General features: G+C 34.2%; 1 protein-coding gene and 1 pseudogene across 1 annotated transcript; one reads left to right on the plus strand and one right to left on the minus strand.

The window, feature by feature from the left end:
* Positions 1 to 4501: 4501 nt before the first annotated feature.
* LOC115963851 (probable galacturonosyltransferase 11) lies at positions 4502 to 12754 on the plus strand. The gene is made up of 2 exons (XM_031083051.1): positions 4502 to 5044; positions 10931 to 12754. The coding sequence occupies exons 1-2, from the start codon at positions 4892 to 4894 to the stop codon at positions 12383 to 12385; spliced, it is 1608 nt and encodes a 535-aa protein (XP_030938911.1). The 5' UTR covers positions 4502 to 4891; the 3' UTR covers positions 12386 to 12754.
* Positions 12755 to 14311: 1557 nt separating this feature from the next.
* LOC115964479 lies at positions 14312 to 15212 on the minus strand (annotated as a pseudogene).
* Between the last annotated feature and the right edge of the window lie 4430 nt (positions 15213 to 19642).

A 19642-nucleotide genomic window follows, 5' to 3' on the forward strand; every position in this document is an offset into this window, starting at 1 on the left:
AAAACCATTACAAAAGGTATGCATTTAAGATAACTATCACTGTGATTTTTCACTCCAAGTTTCTGAAAATTATTGTGTTAACTTAATCTTCAGAATGCCTCCAACCAATCCCATTAGTTCTTCCAAAGTTTAGGAAGTAAGTTGTTTCCTTCTTGCATGCTTTTTCACTTAAAACGAAAGTTTATTTTCATTTTAATATATTTATCATGAGTCACAACGAAAACACAGTACAATTTTTTTAATGATAAAAAAGGACTTCATTAACTACAAAACAGAGTTATATGACACGAGCAGTGAGCAGTGAGCACAAAGGGATAAGATTAAATTTTCAACCAATAATATGTCATGTTATATATAAAGTAAATAAATAAACAAATAAAAAAAAATTGACGTTGATTATCCATTCACGTACCATCTTTTTATTATTATTTATATATATATATATATAAATTCACGTACCATCTAGTCAGTGTGCATTTGGTAATGCATATTTGCTTAAGCAATAAGCTGACTTGCTTGTTTGAATCTAACTCTTTTTTATTTTATTTTTTTGAGAGAATTTGAACATAACTTGTTTACTTATTAAAGTTATTTTGTATGTCGCCTTTCTCCATAAAAAACACTTTATTGCACCACAAAGGCAAAAACACAAAATAAATTTATAAAAACAAAGTATAGAAACTTGTAACTCGATTGATTTGACACTTTTTAGTTTTTTTAATAGAAACATTTAAAGTTCAAATATTCAATTTCCAACTGTTAAGTCTTATCTATGTTGGCAATTCATGAGCAAAACATAAGTTTTAAGTATTTTTAGAAGTTTATTTTTGAAGACAAAATTGTTGTAAAGTTTTGCAATTCAAAGAAGTGGCTCTTGTGCCTTCTATTCTGGATCTGCGGTTTTTGTATCCAAAACTCTCTCATATCTTCTACCAGTGATATTTTTTTAAGAAACTTAAGATCTGGTGTTGTAGAAGTTGTTGCCTCAAACCAGTCATTAAAGGTGTTGGATCTAAATTTTCAAGTGTGATCTTGGAGTCGTCAATTGGAGGTCTATGTTGGAGAAAAGCTTCAATGGGATTTTGAAATGCATGGATTAGAGGTTCACGTTATAGTAATTCATTGTAAAGGAAGTCTGTGGGATCTAGAACTCAATTTGGTAACTAAAGTTAAATTTACTACGAATTGTTATTTTTGATTGTAAATTTCCAATTTATAGTGAAACTGTTTACCTTGGGATTAATTAGGTCAAGTTCCCCCAGGCTTTTCCTTTGGAACAAGTTATTTTTGTAAATTTCCAACTTATAGTGAAACTGTTTACTTCTGGATTGATTAAGTCAAGTCCCCCTAAGTTTTTCCTTTGGGACAAGTTGTTTCATAAAGTTTCATGGGTTATCATATCTTGTGTCATATTTACTTTTCTGCTATGCTTGATATGTATGCTTAATTATTTAACCTAAAGCTTTCATAATTGATTTTATTAACAGCGTGGCCTTAAAATTAGTTAAACATTGCTCAGGGATCTAAAACTAACACCAATTATTTAATTATATATAAAAAAGAAAACACAGGCCCCAATCCATTGTCCTGGTGGAGTAGATAAAACATATTTGGAGGATGATAATAATAATAATAGTAATTGTATTAAATGATTATTAAAGGCTCAAGCAATAATATTAAGAATCATCAATTTTTTTTTTGAGTAAACAGTAATACTTATTAGAACACACACGAAAATAGTAATATTAGTATTTTAAATCGGATTTATAATACATTATTTAATCAGAGTACAACTACAAAAGGGCTTAACCTTTGTAGTTGTAAACTGGGGCTATAAATAGTGGATACTAGACACACACAACTAATGTGGGATATCATCTCCTTTTTTTTTTTTTTTTTTTGAGTAAACAATAATACTTATTAGAATACATACGAAAATAATAATATTAGTATTTTAAATCGGTATACCAAACCTTATTTGGCATATCCGGCTGATGATGACCATTTTTTTTTTTGTTTGGTTTCTTGTTTCTTGGCTGGACAAATAAAATGCTACATGACAAGCGATTAAAAACACTTAATAGACTGAATAGAGTTTGACATTAACCCAAGAGACTGCCTACCCCCTGACGAGGAATGAAGTATTTACTACAATTTAGTGAAAGATTGAAGTTGTCAAGAAAATGGAAGATTCTGTAGGGGACCAAACAAAGAACTGTAATAATATACAACTTTGAATATGGTCCCATATGTTTGATTACAGGCTGCACTGTTTAATGGGATCAAGAAACTTAGACTAGAAATTGTTAAATAAATCAAACTTAGTTTAACCTTGAAAGTTTGATATTTGTCCTTTTATAGGTCAAGTTCGAGTCATACTCATATATGTGCATTCAACCAAGTGGGTGGACTATAATATATATCCATATACATGTTCACTGCCCAATCATGAGTGAAGCATATGGGAACAAATTGGGAGCATCATATAACAATTACATGTGATATGTAGTCAGAGCCTGGGTAACCAGTAAATGACATGTCCCACAACATTAATCTGAATTTTATAGTACCATAGGGTCCCAATGAATAATTTAAGTAACAAGTCAAGTCCAATATCTTAATCTTATGACCAAATCAACTGCTATGTTGAAATACATTAGCAAGTTTAAATACACGGTTTTGTAGATATGGGATATGGGTTATTAGGCTGGTCTTTTGATCAAGCAAGTCTCAATGCTTGTTTTTATTGAACATGGCTTAGATTTAATATGTGGTAATTGTTTGTTTTGTTTTGGTTTTTTTTTTTTTTTTTTTTTTTTTTTTTTGGTAACTATGGAAATTCCATTTTTCACAAAATAAAATTTGGGTTAAACATATTTAAAAGGTGGGTTTTTTTTTAATATATATATATTTTAATAGATATGATAGGATTTGAAACTTATATTCATTTTATAATAATTGCTCTATACCATGAATTTAACATCTTATTGGATTTTTTTTTTTTTTGGTATATGCGTGATTCGAATCCAATCCTTTTATTATTCAACTATAAAAGATTTTATAAATGAACTAACTATTGAAAAATGAGAAATTGAAGTAACATGTGTGAGAGTCTTAATAGTAATTTTGACATTTTCCTTTTGTTAAATGGTAAAGAACACTTATCCCTACTATTTTTAGATCGTGAGATCCATTGCTAGTGTCTCAAGGCATGATAGATTCTCTATCCTTGCTTGGGGAAAGCACAAAGGATTGTTTATGGAACTATTATCGAGATTCTTGGGACCATCTTTGTTTGTTAGTATCATGCCTTGATAAAACGTTGAATTCTAGGCTTTCACTTACAAAATAACGATAAAATACTAATAGATTAAGTACATAACTATAAAATACTAATAGATTAAGATTACAAATCAAATTTTTTTTTTTTTTTTTTTTGTTCACTAAATGTACAAATCAGTGTTTTTTACTCTTTGTTGATTTGTAATATCAAATTTGCGAAATTTCAAAAATTTTAAGTTGACCAAATATATTGCATCTGCATAATCTTGCAAGTTACTACACTTCCTTGTATGGGCAGAGTGGTTTGACTTAGGATACTATTTTCCATGGACTGAATTATTATATCATTCTACCAAAAAATAAAAAAACTATTATATCACAACAAAAAAATGAAACATTAAAGTAATCTCACTTCATTCTTAAAAAAAGAAAAAAAAAAAAGAAAAAAGGAAAAAGAAAAAGAAGTAATCTCACTAGTTATAATTTGCTTCTCTAAGACTAAATGTTCTCCCATACTCAATCCGATTCTTTAGTTTTAAAGCAGATATGATAGAATTTGAATCTATAATATCTGTTTTATAATAATAAATTTTTATTATTAAGTTAATAACTTAATACCTTCTCAAAAAAAAAAGTTAATAACTTAATATATCATTAGTGTTGGTGAGATTCGAACTCAAGAAACTTTAGTGATTAAGCTAAGTGAAACACACACAAACAATCTTTTTATTAAGTATGCATTTCACTACCTTAAAAAACAAAAGAAGTATGCATTTCACTAGAAAGATTTTGGACATCTAAATTGTGGTATACTCCATTGGCATAATTTTTTTACTCATTAGTAATAACTTGTCATTCATGACCAAAAAAAAAAAAAAACTTGTCATTCAAGATTTGTTATAAAATTATTGTGAAAATATTATAAGTTTAACATTACTCTTTATTATTTATTAATGAAATTCCAATTAAGTTGGTAAGTTCTGATATTTAATTTCAAAAACAGAAAAAGAAAGTGCCACACAGTCATAGTTTTTTTTTTTTTGAGCAAACACTGTCATAGTTTAGTTTACTAGGTTGCTAATATCTCCAAAAAAAAAAGAAAAGAAAAGAGTTTACTAGGTTGCTAAAATAGTAAAAATACATCACACATGGTTTCATGTGCTAAGGCTTTTACCATGTTTCCTGTCACGTACATAAAAGCTTCGGTTAAATTCTATATTAAATTGAAAATTCAATTCCTCTGTTTTTTCCAAGCACTGACACATACACACTTACAGATTCACCGTCACTCCCTGCTCGATTCATTTTCATCACCCACTTCTCAAGCAAACACACATGGTTTTCCGAGTGTTTTTCACTCTCTCCAATCCTTGATTGTATGCTTATCTGGGTGTGACCCAGAAGTTGAAAAGTTTTGATAAGGTGAGAGAGATAGGCATAGGCCTCGTCTTGTTTTGTTTGGGGTTATTGATTGAATCTGGGATGTGGGTCAGTTTCAAAACTTGATTTTTGGCGGTGGAGTTTTTTTTGATTGAATTTGCGATATGGGTGTCGGTGTTGGCGTGGAATCCTTGATTCGGTGGTGAATTGTGGAAGGAATCGGCGGAAGATGCGGCGGCGGGCAGCCGAGTACCGGCGCCCGGTTCGAAGGAAGTTTTCGCATTGGATCTGGGCGCTGCTTGGCTTGTTCTCCATTGCAGGCCTCGTTTTGTTTGTACTTCATCATAATCAACATGAAGATCGGGTGGAAAACACAGCTTTGGTAAGGATACTATTGAGTATTGACCCCTTTTTATGTTGCTATGCTATGTCTTTCATTTGCTTTGCTTCTCTTTGGTTAATGGATTTGATTTTGAGGATACCCTTTTGATTTTGCAGCTTGGATGTGATTTGAATTGGTTTCTGACTTTTGGTGCTGTGGTTAAGATGGACTGTGCAATTAATAGGATTTGATATGATCTAAAGCTTTTCAATAATTTTGAATTGGATGTTGAAACCAATATTTAGGCATCTAATTTGAAGTGCATGGAAGTTGGTTTATATGTTCGAATGTAGTCAATGTGATTAACCTGTTTGGTATGTTGTTTTGAAACCACACTTTTTCAAAGTACAATTTTTTTTTTTTTTTTGGGATAAGTAAGATTTGTTTTATTGCAAAAAGACTATGCCATGTAGGAAGGACATAGAGTAGGCTAAAGAATACACAAGAATAGAATTATGTACAAACTAGTGGTATTGAATCCCCTTGCTCTGGACCAAATTCCAAATGTTTGACAAATGCTTGCCAAACCAATTCCTCCAACCAAACAATAGGTCAATGACCTTTTCTGTTAACACTAATTGAATCCCAAAATATCTTTTAATGCAAAACTCCACAATTCAGAGTAACAGAGCAGTGTAACAACAGATGATCAACTATCTCCCCATTACTCCACAATTTCAAAGTACAGCATTTTTAAACCTTAATTTTTTCTAGGTATGACTGTTTTCAAAAAGCTGAAAGAATAAGCTCTACCAAACCAAACGGGAAATATCATTCTTTGAGTTGTTTTAGATTGTTATTAGCTTAATTTTCCTGTGTATATGTCTCTTGTATTGAGCTTGTTATGATACTGATCCCATTGTGTGTCAATGTAAGAAACCTGGTTGTTTTTTTCAATGCTGTGTTTCACAATAAGAAGCATCAAATAATTCTTTATCAGGCTCTGCTGGGGAAATGGCTGTGGCAGAACACAACACTTTGTGGAGAAGGGTAGTGGAAACTAATAAGTATGTCAGTATTTTTTGGGGGGGGGGGGGGTGGTTACTATAACAGTGTTCACGGCCCGTGTGGGATTTGCCTATGGAAGAATATTAGGAAGGGGTAGGAAAATTTTAAGCGTTTTATTAGCATTAAATTTTGGCATGATTCCTGGTGTGTGGGGCTACCTCTTCAAGAGAGTTTCTCTGAAATTTTTCGTATAGCACATGACAGGGATACCTCAGTGGAGGAGCTTTTGTCTTTTACAGGGGAAATTTACCATTGGGATGTCAGTTTTGTCTGACCGGTCTAAGACTAGGAATTAGAGTTGGTTGCCTCTTTATGGATCTGATTTATTTTGGACTGTTAAGATGTGGTGGAGTGACGTAGGACAAGGGGGAACCACAAAATCTGATTTAGAACACCGGGGGCAGATCTGGAATAGCTTGGGTTTTGAAGAATTAGGGTTAGGTTTTGGTGGGGAATAGGCTAGAAAGTAATAGGGATTATAGGGTTTTCAAAGGGGATAAGGATTAATAGGGTTTTGGAATGAAAATAAAGGAGAAAGTCAAGATTTGGGTTGATGTGAACAGTGCTGTGAATAGTAACCGTGAATAGTAAAATTAAAGAAAATAGATAAATTCTAGGAGTCACACCTAGACTTTCTAAGCATCACACCTAGGGTTCCTTGGCATTACACCTCGGAGAAGATTGCATCACAGAAACCATAAAAGAAAGCATAGCTCTTAAATTTTGAAGACATTCATTAATAATCAACCCAATAGAAAGTACTACAACTCTTTAAATAGAAGACTAATACCTAATCCTAGTTGAACTAGGATTTCTTATCGTATCGCCACCTATCATATCCTAATTTTGTAGGAATTTCTATTTCACCTTGTCACATGTTGCATCCATGTCCATGCTTCTTAGCCAATAATATGCATTACATTAATTTTTTGTATGCTTTTTACAAGTAGTGCCGCTATGTTGTAGGATCTTTAGGAATTCAATACTAAATTAGATTCTTGATGAAATCTTAAATGTGTTGATGACTGAATAAAACATGAAATAAAGAAAGATAAAATACTAGGCAATCATACCTATGTTACCCCAAGCAATCACACTTAGGTAGAATAAGACAATCACACCCTCAAATCTTAAAATAAGCTGCTGTAATTTTATTAAAATCAATCTCACTTTTATATTAGTCATACAATAAAGCCTTTATATAGGTTCTTGTTATATTTTCATAGGACTAGTACTCCTAAATAACCCCTTCCTAGAAAGACTAGGATACAAATAAAAAAGTATCTTAGAACTTCTGAACCAAATAGGAAAAGAACTCAAAACACAAAACAAGACTTGTGGCCTTTGGTATAGCCAAGAACAGCCCATTCCGGAAACCTGGAAGCTCATTCCAGAATTTGAAAATTACCAAACTTCCATCATTGAACTAAAACTGATCCAACATCAAATATAGAATAAAATAAGACTCCATTTAACTTAAGACTAACTAAGCAAGGTCCCAAGAGAGCTCTCCATCTGAAAACATCACAAATTAATTCTTGAGCACTAGAACCAGCTTTTCCTTGCCTCTGTAAGGCTTCAAACCCTTGCATGTTATGTTCCCCATCATCTCTGCCCGGCTTGGAAAATCTCGATGTTGGTGAGAAAAAAAGAATGATGGCGCCCATAAAGGTCGCAGTTTTTTTTTTTTTGATGAGAAAGAATGATATATATACTAAAGGCTACTCTATGCATGAAAAGCAGTAATCCAAGTACACTCCAAAAGAGGACGATTCTTCCATTTAGCCATATGCTTTAGGTACCCACCAGGCCACCGCCTCTTGTTGACACAATTTGATCATCAAGGACATCTTTGATTTCTTCCTTTATGTTAGGGGTTGTTGGCAATCGAACAACAGCCTATGCCTCATTCTCATCAACATAATGTCCCAGATATAATATTAAATCTTCAACATTGAACACATTACTGATGCCCATGTCTAATGGTAACTCAAGGACATACCTATCAAAAAATCTTCTTCACAATCTTGTACAGACCAACATTCTTGGAATGAAGCTTCTTGTAAGCACCTTAGGAAACTGCTCATGTTGTATATGAACCATAACCGTATCTCCTTGAAATTCAGCCAAACATCTTTGAATATTAGCTTGAGTTTTGTATTGCTATTTACTAAGTACAATCTTTCTTTGCAAGTCATCATGAATCTCCCTTAATAACTAGCAAAGGTTTCAACTTCAGCACTTGATCATGCACTTGGAGGCAATTTAATCTAATCAATGGGCTTCTTGGATGCAATCCAGTAACAATCTTAGATGATGGCGAAGTGCATTCTGTGAGGTTAAATTTGCATTTATGGGTTCAAGACCCAACAGGCATGAGTAAGTTACCAATAAAAAATAAAAGTCAAAGCTCTGTTGAAACCTACATTGGTAATAATCCTCTGTTACATGTATGTGTTTGCAAAATGACTAAGCTTTTAGAGCTCTTCAGCAGTTTTATTGACAATAGATTTAAAGTAGTTATTGTTATCCTAAAAACAGTCCTATGTCTCTTTGTAGAAGATCCCTTAAACAAGGTCATATGAATGGCTATACTGACATAAACCTTAGACTCATAGAGCTAAGATTTTTATGTCCAAGAATTTACCAACTCTCTGTTGTTATATGTTTCACATTATATTCTCAAGTATTGATTTCTAGTATGTTGGTGTTTTAGGAAGAGAGTTGATGATCCTCATTTTGCTTATAAAACTCTCCATTCAGAACTCTTTATACTGTTAGTCAAAACTTATTCCCATGTTGAAAAAAATAACAAATCTAATGCCTATTTAATTATGATTTTTCTTATATACTTGATTACCCTGGGCCCTGGGCGATTAATTCAGATTGCGTGTCCCAATTTGTGGCTCATTTTCTCTCCAATTCCAAAAACTGATGTTTCCAAATACAACAATCAGTTGTAAAATGTTCCCAGTTACTTTCAGACTTACAAAATTTAACATTAGATTGTCAAAATATAGACATGAAGCTTCTGGATGTATCATTCTGAATATAGGTTTGTAATGTCACTTAAATAAATAAAAAGCTGTTCTCAACTAGAACCAACTCTTTGGATTGTGCTACATGCCATTTTCTGCTCGTTGGAGACATGTATTTTGTGTGGTGTTATGTACGCCATCTGACCTGGTTTCTACTGTTCATTATTATTTACATAAAACCTCTTTAATTTACAAGTGAGAATGGGAGCTGAGGGACACGTATATGCTTAGTGCCAGCACATAGCTATTTTGCTGGTAAGGACATTGCTCTATCTGCCATTGCAAACAAAAACTAAAGATGTTGTTTCATATGTTATGTGCATTTGTTTGATAGTGTTTGCTTTATAGGGAAGCCCTGGAACTGAAGTGGGGCTTTGAGTGAAGGCATTTCCTGTTCTAATAAGAAACCTAATGATAGTAATTGGAGAAGAAAAAATGATGCGGGGAGAAAAATCAAAATACATGTTTGTCACTAACATGGCCACCCGGCCACCCATCTATATTTTGGTAGCTATTCACTAGTGCCTCTATTTTGTGACTGCCTTTACAACCGCTACCACCACCTATTTAAATATCCTAGCAATATCAATGAACTGTCACCACCACTGTGGTGCCTGACATTATGTGATTAGATTGGATGAGAATGTTTGATTGTGGGTTGCACGTGCGTGTGTGTGTGTGTGTGTGTTGAGTCTTACATTGTTTACTAGGTTGATTTGGGCTATATACATGATTATGAGAAACCCTTACTGTAACTTGACTAATTCTTTTGGGATATTGTGTAGTTTTGGTTGGCACTTTTATCCTGTTGTGTTAAATGGTATTATATTTAACCGGATAACATCATATGGCTTGAGGCAATGCAGTGTAACGTGGGCTTTGACAAAGAAGTTGGAATTTTAAGGGGGGAGATTGTGGTGCCCTCTGTATTATGTGGATCATATTATAGATTTGATTATTTGATTGTGTTGTGCAGACATATGTTGAGTCTCACATTATTTACTAGGTTAATCAGGGCTATATAAGCGATTATGAGGAACTCTAATTGTAACTTGACTAATTTTTTTGGGGTATAACGTAGATGTGATTGGTAGTTCTTTGGGTCGTGACAACCATTGTCACTGCTATTGGAGAAAATCTGAGTCACTACAATATAATTGTTACCACTACCAGTAATCTTCACCTCAATTAATCATGAATGTAAAAAAATCTTCAACTTTAAGGTGGATATTGTATGAGCCAATTCCAATTTCTAGGATTTATTTTTATTTCTAGAATTTCCTTTATTGATATTGTGGCTTTTCATTTAGGCCAAGCCAAAACAACTATGCAAATAGAGATTTTGAATCAAGTTGTAACAGAAATTTAATAATTTGTGAATTGAAAGATAACGAAAAAGGATCTTTGGGATGAATTGGGAGGGACCTCTACCAGAAAAGGAAAGATAAAAAGATGAATAGCTGACACAATTTTGCATGGGCTGTCCATGATCATCATTTATGAAGATAGACACTTTAAATGTAGATTTCATCTCTGCTTTTTCTAACCTTGATGGACATTGAGGGTCTTCCTAAGATGTATTTTTTTAGTTTCTATTATTGATAAAATCATATATATTGTTGTGTGGTATATAGTATCTTGATTTGTTTGATTTGCTTGTGGACAAGCCAGACTTTTTTTTTGGTTCCCTTCCCTTTTCAGTATATTATTAATCTACAAAAGGTAAATTATTTTCAAATCATTGTTTCATATTCTGAATTGACTTCTATTACGGCAAAGTTTATAATATGGCTTATCACTTTTGAATTTGTTGTTTGACTAACTTAGCTCCCTTTACTAGGAGAGAAATGCAAGAATTGAACGGGTTGCCCACAGGGAGTTGAATTTTACTGAAGAAATATTGAGTCCTACCTCGTTTTCTCGGCAACTAGCGCAGCAAATGATACTTGCCAAGGCTTATGTCATTATTGCCAAAGAGCACAATAACCTTCACCTTGCGTGGGAGCTGAGCTCAAAGATCAGAACTTGCCAGCTTTTGCTTTCGAAAGCTGCCATGAGAGGGGAGCCCATCACATTAGAGGAAGCAGAGCCAATAATTAAAAGCTTATCATTTCTCATATTTAAGGCACAAAGCGCCCATTATGACATTGCAACCACAATAATGACAATGAAATCCCACATTCAGGCACTTGAAGAGCGTGCAAATGCAGCAACAGTCCAAAGCACAGTGTTTGGTCAATTGGCAGCTGAAGCACTACCTAAGAGCCTTCATTGTGTTAATGTTAAACTCACAGCTGATTGGCTTATTAAGCGAGTTCTGCAAGAACTTGCAGATGACAAGAGAAACTCTCCTCGCCTTACAGACAACAATCTCTACCATTTCTGTATCTTTTCAGATAATGTGCTGGCTACCTCTGTAGTTGTCAACTCTACTGTCTCCAATGCTGATCATCCAAAGCAGTTGGTCTTCCACATTGTCACAAATGGAGTTAACTATGGAGCAATACAGGCTTGGTTCCTTAATAATGACTTCAAAGGGTCCACCATAGAAGTGCGGAACATTGAGGAATTTTCTTGGTTAAATGCATCTTATGCTCCCATTGTGAAACAACTCCTTGATCCAGATTCACGGGCCTACTATTTTGGGGGAGATCAAGATTTGAAGATTGAGCCAAAACTGCGGAACCCTAAGTACCTGTCTTTGCTGAATCACCTTCGGTTTTACATTCCAGAGATCTATCCGCAGCTTGAGAAGGTAGTTTTTCTTGATGATGATGTTGTTGTCCAAAAGGATCTGACACCACTTTTTTCGTTGGATTTGCATGGAAATGTGAATGGAGCAGTGGAAACTTGTCTGGAAGCGTTTCATCGTTATTACAAATATCTCAATTTCTCGAACTCAATTATCAGTTCAAAGTTTGATCCACAAGCGTGTGGATGGGCATTTGGTATGAATGTTTTTGATTTGATTGCATGGAGGAAAGAAAATGTGACTGCACGGTATCATCAATGGCAGGAGCAGAATGCTGACGGGACACTTTGGCAGCTGGGCACCCTTCCTGCTGGTCTTCTAACTTTCTATGGTCTCACAGAGCCACTTGATCGGAGATGGCATGTGTTAGGGTTGGGTTATGATATAAATATTGACAACCGTTTAATTGAGAGTGCAGCGGTGATTCACTTTAATGGGAATATGAAGCCATGGTTAAAGTTGGCCATTCGCAGGTATAAGCCTCTATGGGAACGGTACATAAATCAAAGCCACCCATATCTCCAAGATTGTGTCACAAGTTAAAATCTGCTACTTCTTGATTGCTGGTTACTTATGCGATGATCATTATTTTTAAACTCTAATCTGTGATCGCATAATTGTAGGGTCAGAAGTAGGAAATTTTGACTTTGATAGAAGGTTCTCTTTTTCATTTTTCCATCATAGTGTTTTGAAAGGAAAAGAACAATTTTTATACATTAGAAAGTTTAAATGTACTAGGTGAACAGGTTTGGAGGATTCTTTTTGGGCTAATGGGGTTTTGCTTCTTCCCCTTCGACAAGCTGTAGAATTATTTGTTAGCAATTCTTGTAATAATATTTCATCTTTTTTAAATTATAATGTAACTGAACCAAAATAATATTTAAACAAAAAAGAACCTTTCATGTTCTTGTATTTTTGTTTGCAGTAACTTCTACAGGAAATTCTGTTCATTGTATTGATATAAATTTTGGGACTATATTGTTATCAACTTTCTATCTAGCGGTTACATGTTCAGTTAATTAGCTCCCACCACGGTTCACAACAATGATGAAGGAGAGTTTTGAACTGTAATTATATAAAAAGAGAATGTAATGTTATTGAATTACAGTACTCCTGGTTGCCACTGTAGTTTTAGAACTGAAAGAAAGTCGTCAATTTCACTTTTATTATTATTTTTCTCCCTTGAGTGGTTTAGCATCTTTTGTCGTCTATATTTCAGATTGATAGGCTGCAGAACTAGTTCTTAAACATGAAAACGCCACATTTGAAAGGTACAAATAACACTAAGTGTACTTTTGGCTCCAACTTAAAAAGTTAGTTTATTTTATTATTCATGGGTTCCATTGCACTTTTTGATACTATTCATAGATCTTACTGTATTATTTCAGTTAATTTTTACCTTTATTTACAGTACTTTCAGTAAAAAGTTTTCAGTTTCAACAAAATAAAGAGATCTTAAAGAGACCCTAAACTGGCTTCTTTCAAATTGTGGGGTTTATGGTCCATGTTGTGTATCCCTAAGCTTTAGAAAAGAAATTGAAAAAGACTTCCAAGGAGGTTTCAAGAATGCATGCCTTCGCCAAAAATAACTTAAAAAGCCAAACCCAGGTAGTAGCATGCAAGCCAGACAGTACACTTTTTTTTGAGAGAGACAAAACAAACGTTGAAATTTGTATTTCCTCATTGGCGTTATCTAAGGATTTTCCAGTCCTTTTTGGGCTTTCTTTTCTCCTTTATCTTCCACCGGCCCACCCCACATCATGTCTCTTTCTTTGCTTGATTATCCCCCATTCTAATAAAGATTTGTCAACATGTCTAGGAATATGATAGTACTTGTAGCTTAGGTAGTTTATTTACCTAATTACCTTAATGCAAGTTGAAATAGTGTAATTTAGTGTCGGATTAGTACAAGTTTCTTCAATTTCTTAGGTTGATTCTACTTGCATTAGTTTTATTCTTTTATTGTGTTTTTTGTCAAGAGGTCCTCATATTACTGAACCCTTGAAGTTGAATTCATTCAAGTTAGAAAATAACTTTTGGGCAAATAAGATATCCATCCATTAGATATTTCGTTTTAATGATGAAACAACCTTTTGGAATTTGTACATGTCAAATAATTACCACATGTACACATCTCAATGGGTCCAGTGCATTGGTACACATATGCACTGGATCCAACCCTTGCCCTTGAATGATAAACCAACATGGTCGAAGTCACATGTATCAAAAAAAAAGAAAAAAAAGAAAAAAAAAGAAAAAAAGAAAGAGACAAAAAAACCTTTTGAGATTCCAGGTTTTTACTATTTCAAACAAAAGGTAACAATAATGGGTGATACGCCATGGTAATTCATACCTTAGATGGGGCATTCAATGTCAAGTCAAGTTAGAATTTATTAGTTTTTGCTCAATTATTTGGTCAAGATGTGCAGCCATGTAAGGTGATTTTTCCAATCTCCAATCTCACATTTCCTAAAAAATGCATTTTTTTTCAATTGCATAGGGGCGATCATGAAGCCTTCCACTTTTATTCACCTCCAATTTGGACAAATTCTTGAAACTACATAGGTCTACGATCTTTTGTACCATTCCTTTTCCCTCTTCCTCCAAGGAGAAAGGGTAACCCATAAATTCAGCCATTTTCTTTACATAAAACACTGTCATTCTTTAAATCTTCATATTTTAAAAATAGTACCTTGTCCGGAGATTGTAAGCTTGCGCTCCAATAACCTAACACATGATCCCAATATGGTCCAAAATAAGATACTCCATCACAGAAGAGCTTAAATGCCTCTTCAAACTCAGCATCTTCTCTAGCCGATGGTTCGACACCCTTATGACTTGCCTTGCGAAGAAAGTGCCATAGAGATACAAATGCATCCTTAGGATCTCTACATATTTAAATTATTTTACACCTAGAATCTATTATAGATTTAGGTAAGGAGGTGTAGGGAACATGCGTACCTACAAGTGGAGTGTCTAGATTCCGGTGAAAGGAGTTATGTACTAGATCACTCTCTAGAGAGAGTACACACTCATGTGGTATTGTTGTGAGCAAAGGGTTCGTAGAAGCATCCAAACTGGATCGTGTCACCATGGCAAAAGATAAGGCCTTAAGCCATGTTGTGCCTGATTTTGGAGTGCTGCTCAGAATGATGTCGTTGGGTTGAGGCTTGAAATGTTCGTGAGCTATCAAGAGTCCTTCTAAGTAGAAGGAACTATACCAAAAACCTTGGTAATGGTGGACTTCATCAGACAACCACCCTTTTCCTTTTGGGAAGGTTGAGATTTTCTCTTTGTAATCGTTAGACCTATAGCCTACTTTCTCATTGCTTTTGGGTCCATGATTCATTTTAGAAGAAGAGAATTCCATCGATTGAAAGCAGAACTAGCTCAAAATATTTTGGTAGTGTATGTATATCTACTAAGAGGACAACTATGATGAGGAAAATGTTAGGCAACTCATATTTATAATGTGAGGTGGGGGTAGAAAATTAAGCAAAATGAAAAAGAGAGGGAGTGGAAAGCAATACATTTTCAATTGTCCCAAACCCCTATCCCCCCATCCTGTGTATGGATCACTAGCTAAGGCTGTCTTAGATGAGCTTCACTTATACTTCTTAATTAGTAGATGGCTTAATCTACATAATCTATTGAATCCATTAAAGCTCAGTTCATTATAAGTCAACTGCCTATACCTGGCCCTATTTCTTTCCCAAGGTGGGCGGACGCGGCGTTACCTTAAGGCCAGGGGGTTCAAATGAACCCCCTGCCTGGCCATTTTTTTTTTTAATTTTATTTTATAAATTTTATTTTCTATTTTATTTTTAATATATATTTATATATATAAATTTTAATAATTTTTTTGAGCCCCTATAATAAAATTTTGAACCCTTAAACCTAAATTTTGTTTAAACCCAGTTGATATAAGTTGAATATGATCATTTTAATGCTACTTTTACAATAGTTTATCAATAAAGGTTATGTGGTAAGTTATTACTGGTTTTTATCAGGACCTACAACTAACATCATTTTTTTCCTACCTTTAACAACTTGTCACATAGGTTCTATTGTGAAAGTATTGTGTCAATAACACTATTTTTAAAATATTTAATTTATAAGAAAGAAAAAAAAATGTTTCAAATTTTTGCTCATTCGTTAAAAAAAATCATTTTTTTTTTCTAGGACTTTAGCTTACTTTTCCATTGACAGTAGAATAAAGTTATTTTTCCCTGCACTTTTCTTCATCATCAACAAAAAGTACACTACTGTTATAACCAACAGATCTGTATCTATATTTGTGATTATTTCATAATTTTCTTTATCTTTCTTTTTCCTTTCTATGTTTTCTTAGTTTTTCTCTCTATTTGATCAAGTAGTTTGATAAATGCTTTATAGATTTCCAAATCCAAGAAATCTTTTAGTGCTTGCTTCAATTTCAAAAGATTGACCATGTGTATGGTTTGGAAGTCATGCACTTTAAAAGTAAAAACTTATATTAATTACTATTTTTTTTCTTAGTTTCGCATTTACCATTAGGCCAACTCCAAGAGATTGACCACGTGTATGATTAGTTATTCAATTATATTTTTTTATGCATTCAATGTTTGTTGTCTTACCAATATTTATACTAAATTATATTTAGAATACTATTTTAGATTATTGTATAACATATATAATATGGAAGTTGTATGTATAAAAGAAATTAATTATTTTATTTTTTTACTTGTCCCCCATGATAAATTCCTTGCTCCACCACTGCTGACCTTCCAAGGAAAAAAATCCTGGAGCCGCCACTTACTTGGGCATGGATAGAGAAAATTATTACTCTGGAAGGTCTTGATATGAGTGTATAGTCATAAAAGATGATATGTTGTCAACTCTGCTAGAGATAGGTATTCCCCCCTCAGCCACAACCAAAGAAAAAGATGTTACACTACGGCACGTTGGTTTTACTTTTTCTCATTTGTTTTGGTTTTATTTCTTGTTCATCAAGCCATCTTTTTTTTTTCCTCAGTTTAATTATTTATTTATAATGAAATGTCCATCCATTCACAATTTTTTAATAAAAGTATAATTTGTTACCTTTTTTTTTTTGTTTATCTAAGTGGGTATGAGAGTGATTTTATACAAACTATATTTTCTATCCTCATTTTTTTCTCTCAATCAAATAAAAAATTTTTCTATCCCTCAACTTTTATATTTTTCCATCTTTTTCTCTATTTTCTATCCTCTAACTTTAATACATTGTGTACTTTCAAAGCTCTTTTTTTAGAGTAATGGACAAAGAAACAAGACCCACGGAAAGAGTTGCTTTCCAACCCCACCACATGAGGGGCCTGGGTTTGGGAAGCAACAAATTACTCTCCTAATATGAGGGCAACTAGACCTAGGTGGGGGCCCAAGCGAGCCCGAGCCCGTCCTAGGTCCATTTTGTTTTTTCATTTTTGTAGTTGGGCCCCTTCCAAAACCTTAGGCCCCCCTTCTTCTCAATAAACCTAACTAGCCTCACCCAAAAAACAACTATCCAACCCAAAAACTTAACAAAAATAATAAAAATATTCACAATAGTGATTGTATTTTAGCCATTTTTTTTTTTACCACCAAAGAACCAAAAAATCATGTGTTATTGGAGAAGCTAAAGCTAATTTTTTTGCAAATACAGTAAATTAGTATAAATACCAGTTGACTGTAGCATGTTGTTAAAAAAATATATATTTTATTAAGATTATATCTCTTCTTTCAATTAAAAGACTCAAATTATCTCGCTCCCTTTATTATTTTAATAAGTTGTTTATATTATTTTAAATGAAGTGATAAAAAAAAAAAAAATAGAACATTTGATATTGGGTGTATTGTAAAGTGGGGTGATAAAATAGATAAAATAAATTTTTGAGGTGCTGAAAGTTAAAATTTTTACCACCACTAATATGAATGTTCTAACTTAAAAAAAAAAAAAAAAAAATCCTAGCCATCCTAGTATTAAAAAAAAAAAATATTTTGTTTTTGTTGATAAATGATTGCATCTTAATGTATTTTGAAACAATGATTTTAGGTATTTATAATTTTTTCATAATATATGGATGCTTATTTGGAGTTTTTATTTTTATTTTTTTACTCCGACCCCTAGTAGCTTAAAATTCTAGGTTTGTCCCTATCTAGACCACCCCATTAGAATCAAACTTTGTCTTGCTGATTGAGCACACAATTAAAATGTTCAATGCAAATCCATGGCCAATCAAAGTCTCTACCTCCAGCTTTAAAATAATTCCGAACTTCACCTCTCTTCCTTCATAATGAGTGTAGGGGGCCTTTTTTGCGTATTGTGCGTTGGGCTGGGCTACCTCCTGCGATAATGGGCTCGAATGTTTCTGAGTAAGGGAGTTGGGGCCGGTACAATTGTAACTCAACTTGGGCCGGTTTGTGCACAAATTATGCCTTATCTGCCAGGAGTGGGCTTACGGCAAGCAGAACTGTTTCAGATAATAATAGCTAAAATAGAGTACTCTGACTATTTAAATAAATGACTATGTAATCCCTACTTATAAAGCATGATTACAGTCATGATAATGTCATTCACAGAAAAAGTAAAGGAGAAAGAAAATAATATGAACTAATCAAAAATGGGCATAAATCAAGTTTTAAGTTTAGTCTACTGAAGCAAAGCCAAAGAGGGGAGAATGCCTCTTCTCAATGCAAATAATCTTCTAGGAGAAGATCCTGCCGTGGGGATTAATGGCTTTGAGGGAGTTGGACCTGAATGGTTATTGCCCAAAAGGAGTCCTTGTTACGTTTTGGAAGAGAGCAGGATTTGAAGGGGGAGAGAGGGAAACCGACCTACTGGTGCATGCCCATTGAACTATCTCTCTTTTTCCCTCAATTTCATCTCTTTTCTTCTCTGTTTTCTTTCTTATCTTTTTTCTTTTCTTTTTACTCTGCTTTTCTTTTTTACTCTGTGAATACTTTGTTTTTCGATCCTTTTCTCAGGGCACGGCAAGGGCCCTTTTATAGTGCCTACCGTGGCCAATGTTTTACCATTTTGTCCCTTAACCGCATTTGTCTGGTCTGGGCGTACTTGCCGACCACCAAAAGTGTGTGACACTTACCCTCGCCAAACAAAGGTAGGTTTGTTTCATTCCTCAGTTTACCGTAGCACTTCTTTCTTGCCACGGTATAAATGCTTTCTTTCTCTTTCCCTCAAGGCATGCACCCAATAGTTCTCCCCTCAACCTTGCCTCTTTTGGGTGGTCTGTCATCCCAGCAGGATGTACCTCCTAAAAGGGCTTGGGCAGGAACTGTAAAATAGATTTTTCCCCTCTCCCCACCACCAAACCACACACCCTTTACCTCTTACCTCTGGCCCATGGCCCCACCACGACCTATATTGGCTGGGTACAGGCTGGTGGTGCCTGGGCCTTGTGCGTGTTTTCCTTTCAAATATGTCCAAGAGTTTGCCTGCTGCTCATGCGTTTGTCGTGATCTGGAGACTCTCCGTCTATGTTTTCTGACCTTTTGTGTGGGCTTTCCTTTGGTTTCCCGCTCCATTCAAGAGCTGGGTTTTGTCAGATGATGGGCCTTACATTTCTTTGGTCCACTCTTGATTTTCTTTATTTCTTGCAACGTTGAACTATTATTCCTGCCGTAATAACTTAATCCTGCTAGATCTCTTTTGGGCCAGCCGTTTATTCCTTTTCTCAGTGGCTTGTCATGGGTATTGTTTTGCTTTTACTTATGGGCTCCTATGTCCCTTTGGGCTTTCCTTTGAGCATCCACGTCTTGATCGCTTTCTTTGAGCTTCCTCGG

This window comes from Quercus lobata, chromosome 10 (genome assembly GCF_001633185.2).
Source record: "Quercus lobata isolate SW786 chromosome 10, ValleyOak3.0 Primary Assembly, whole genome shotgun sequence".
Lineage (NCBI taxonomy): Eukaryota > Viridiplantae > Streptophyta > Magnoliopsida > Fagales > Fagaceae > Quercus > Quercus lobata.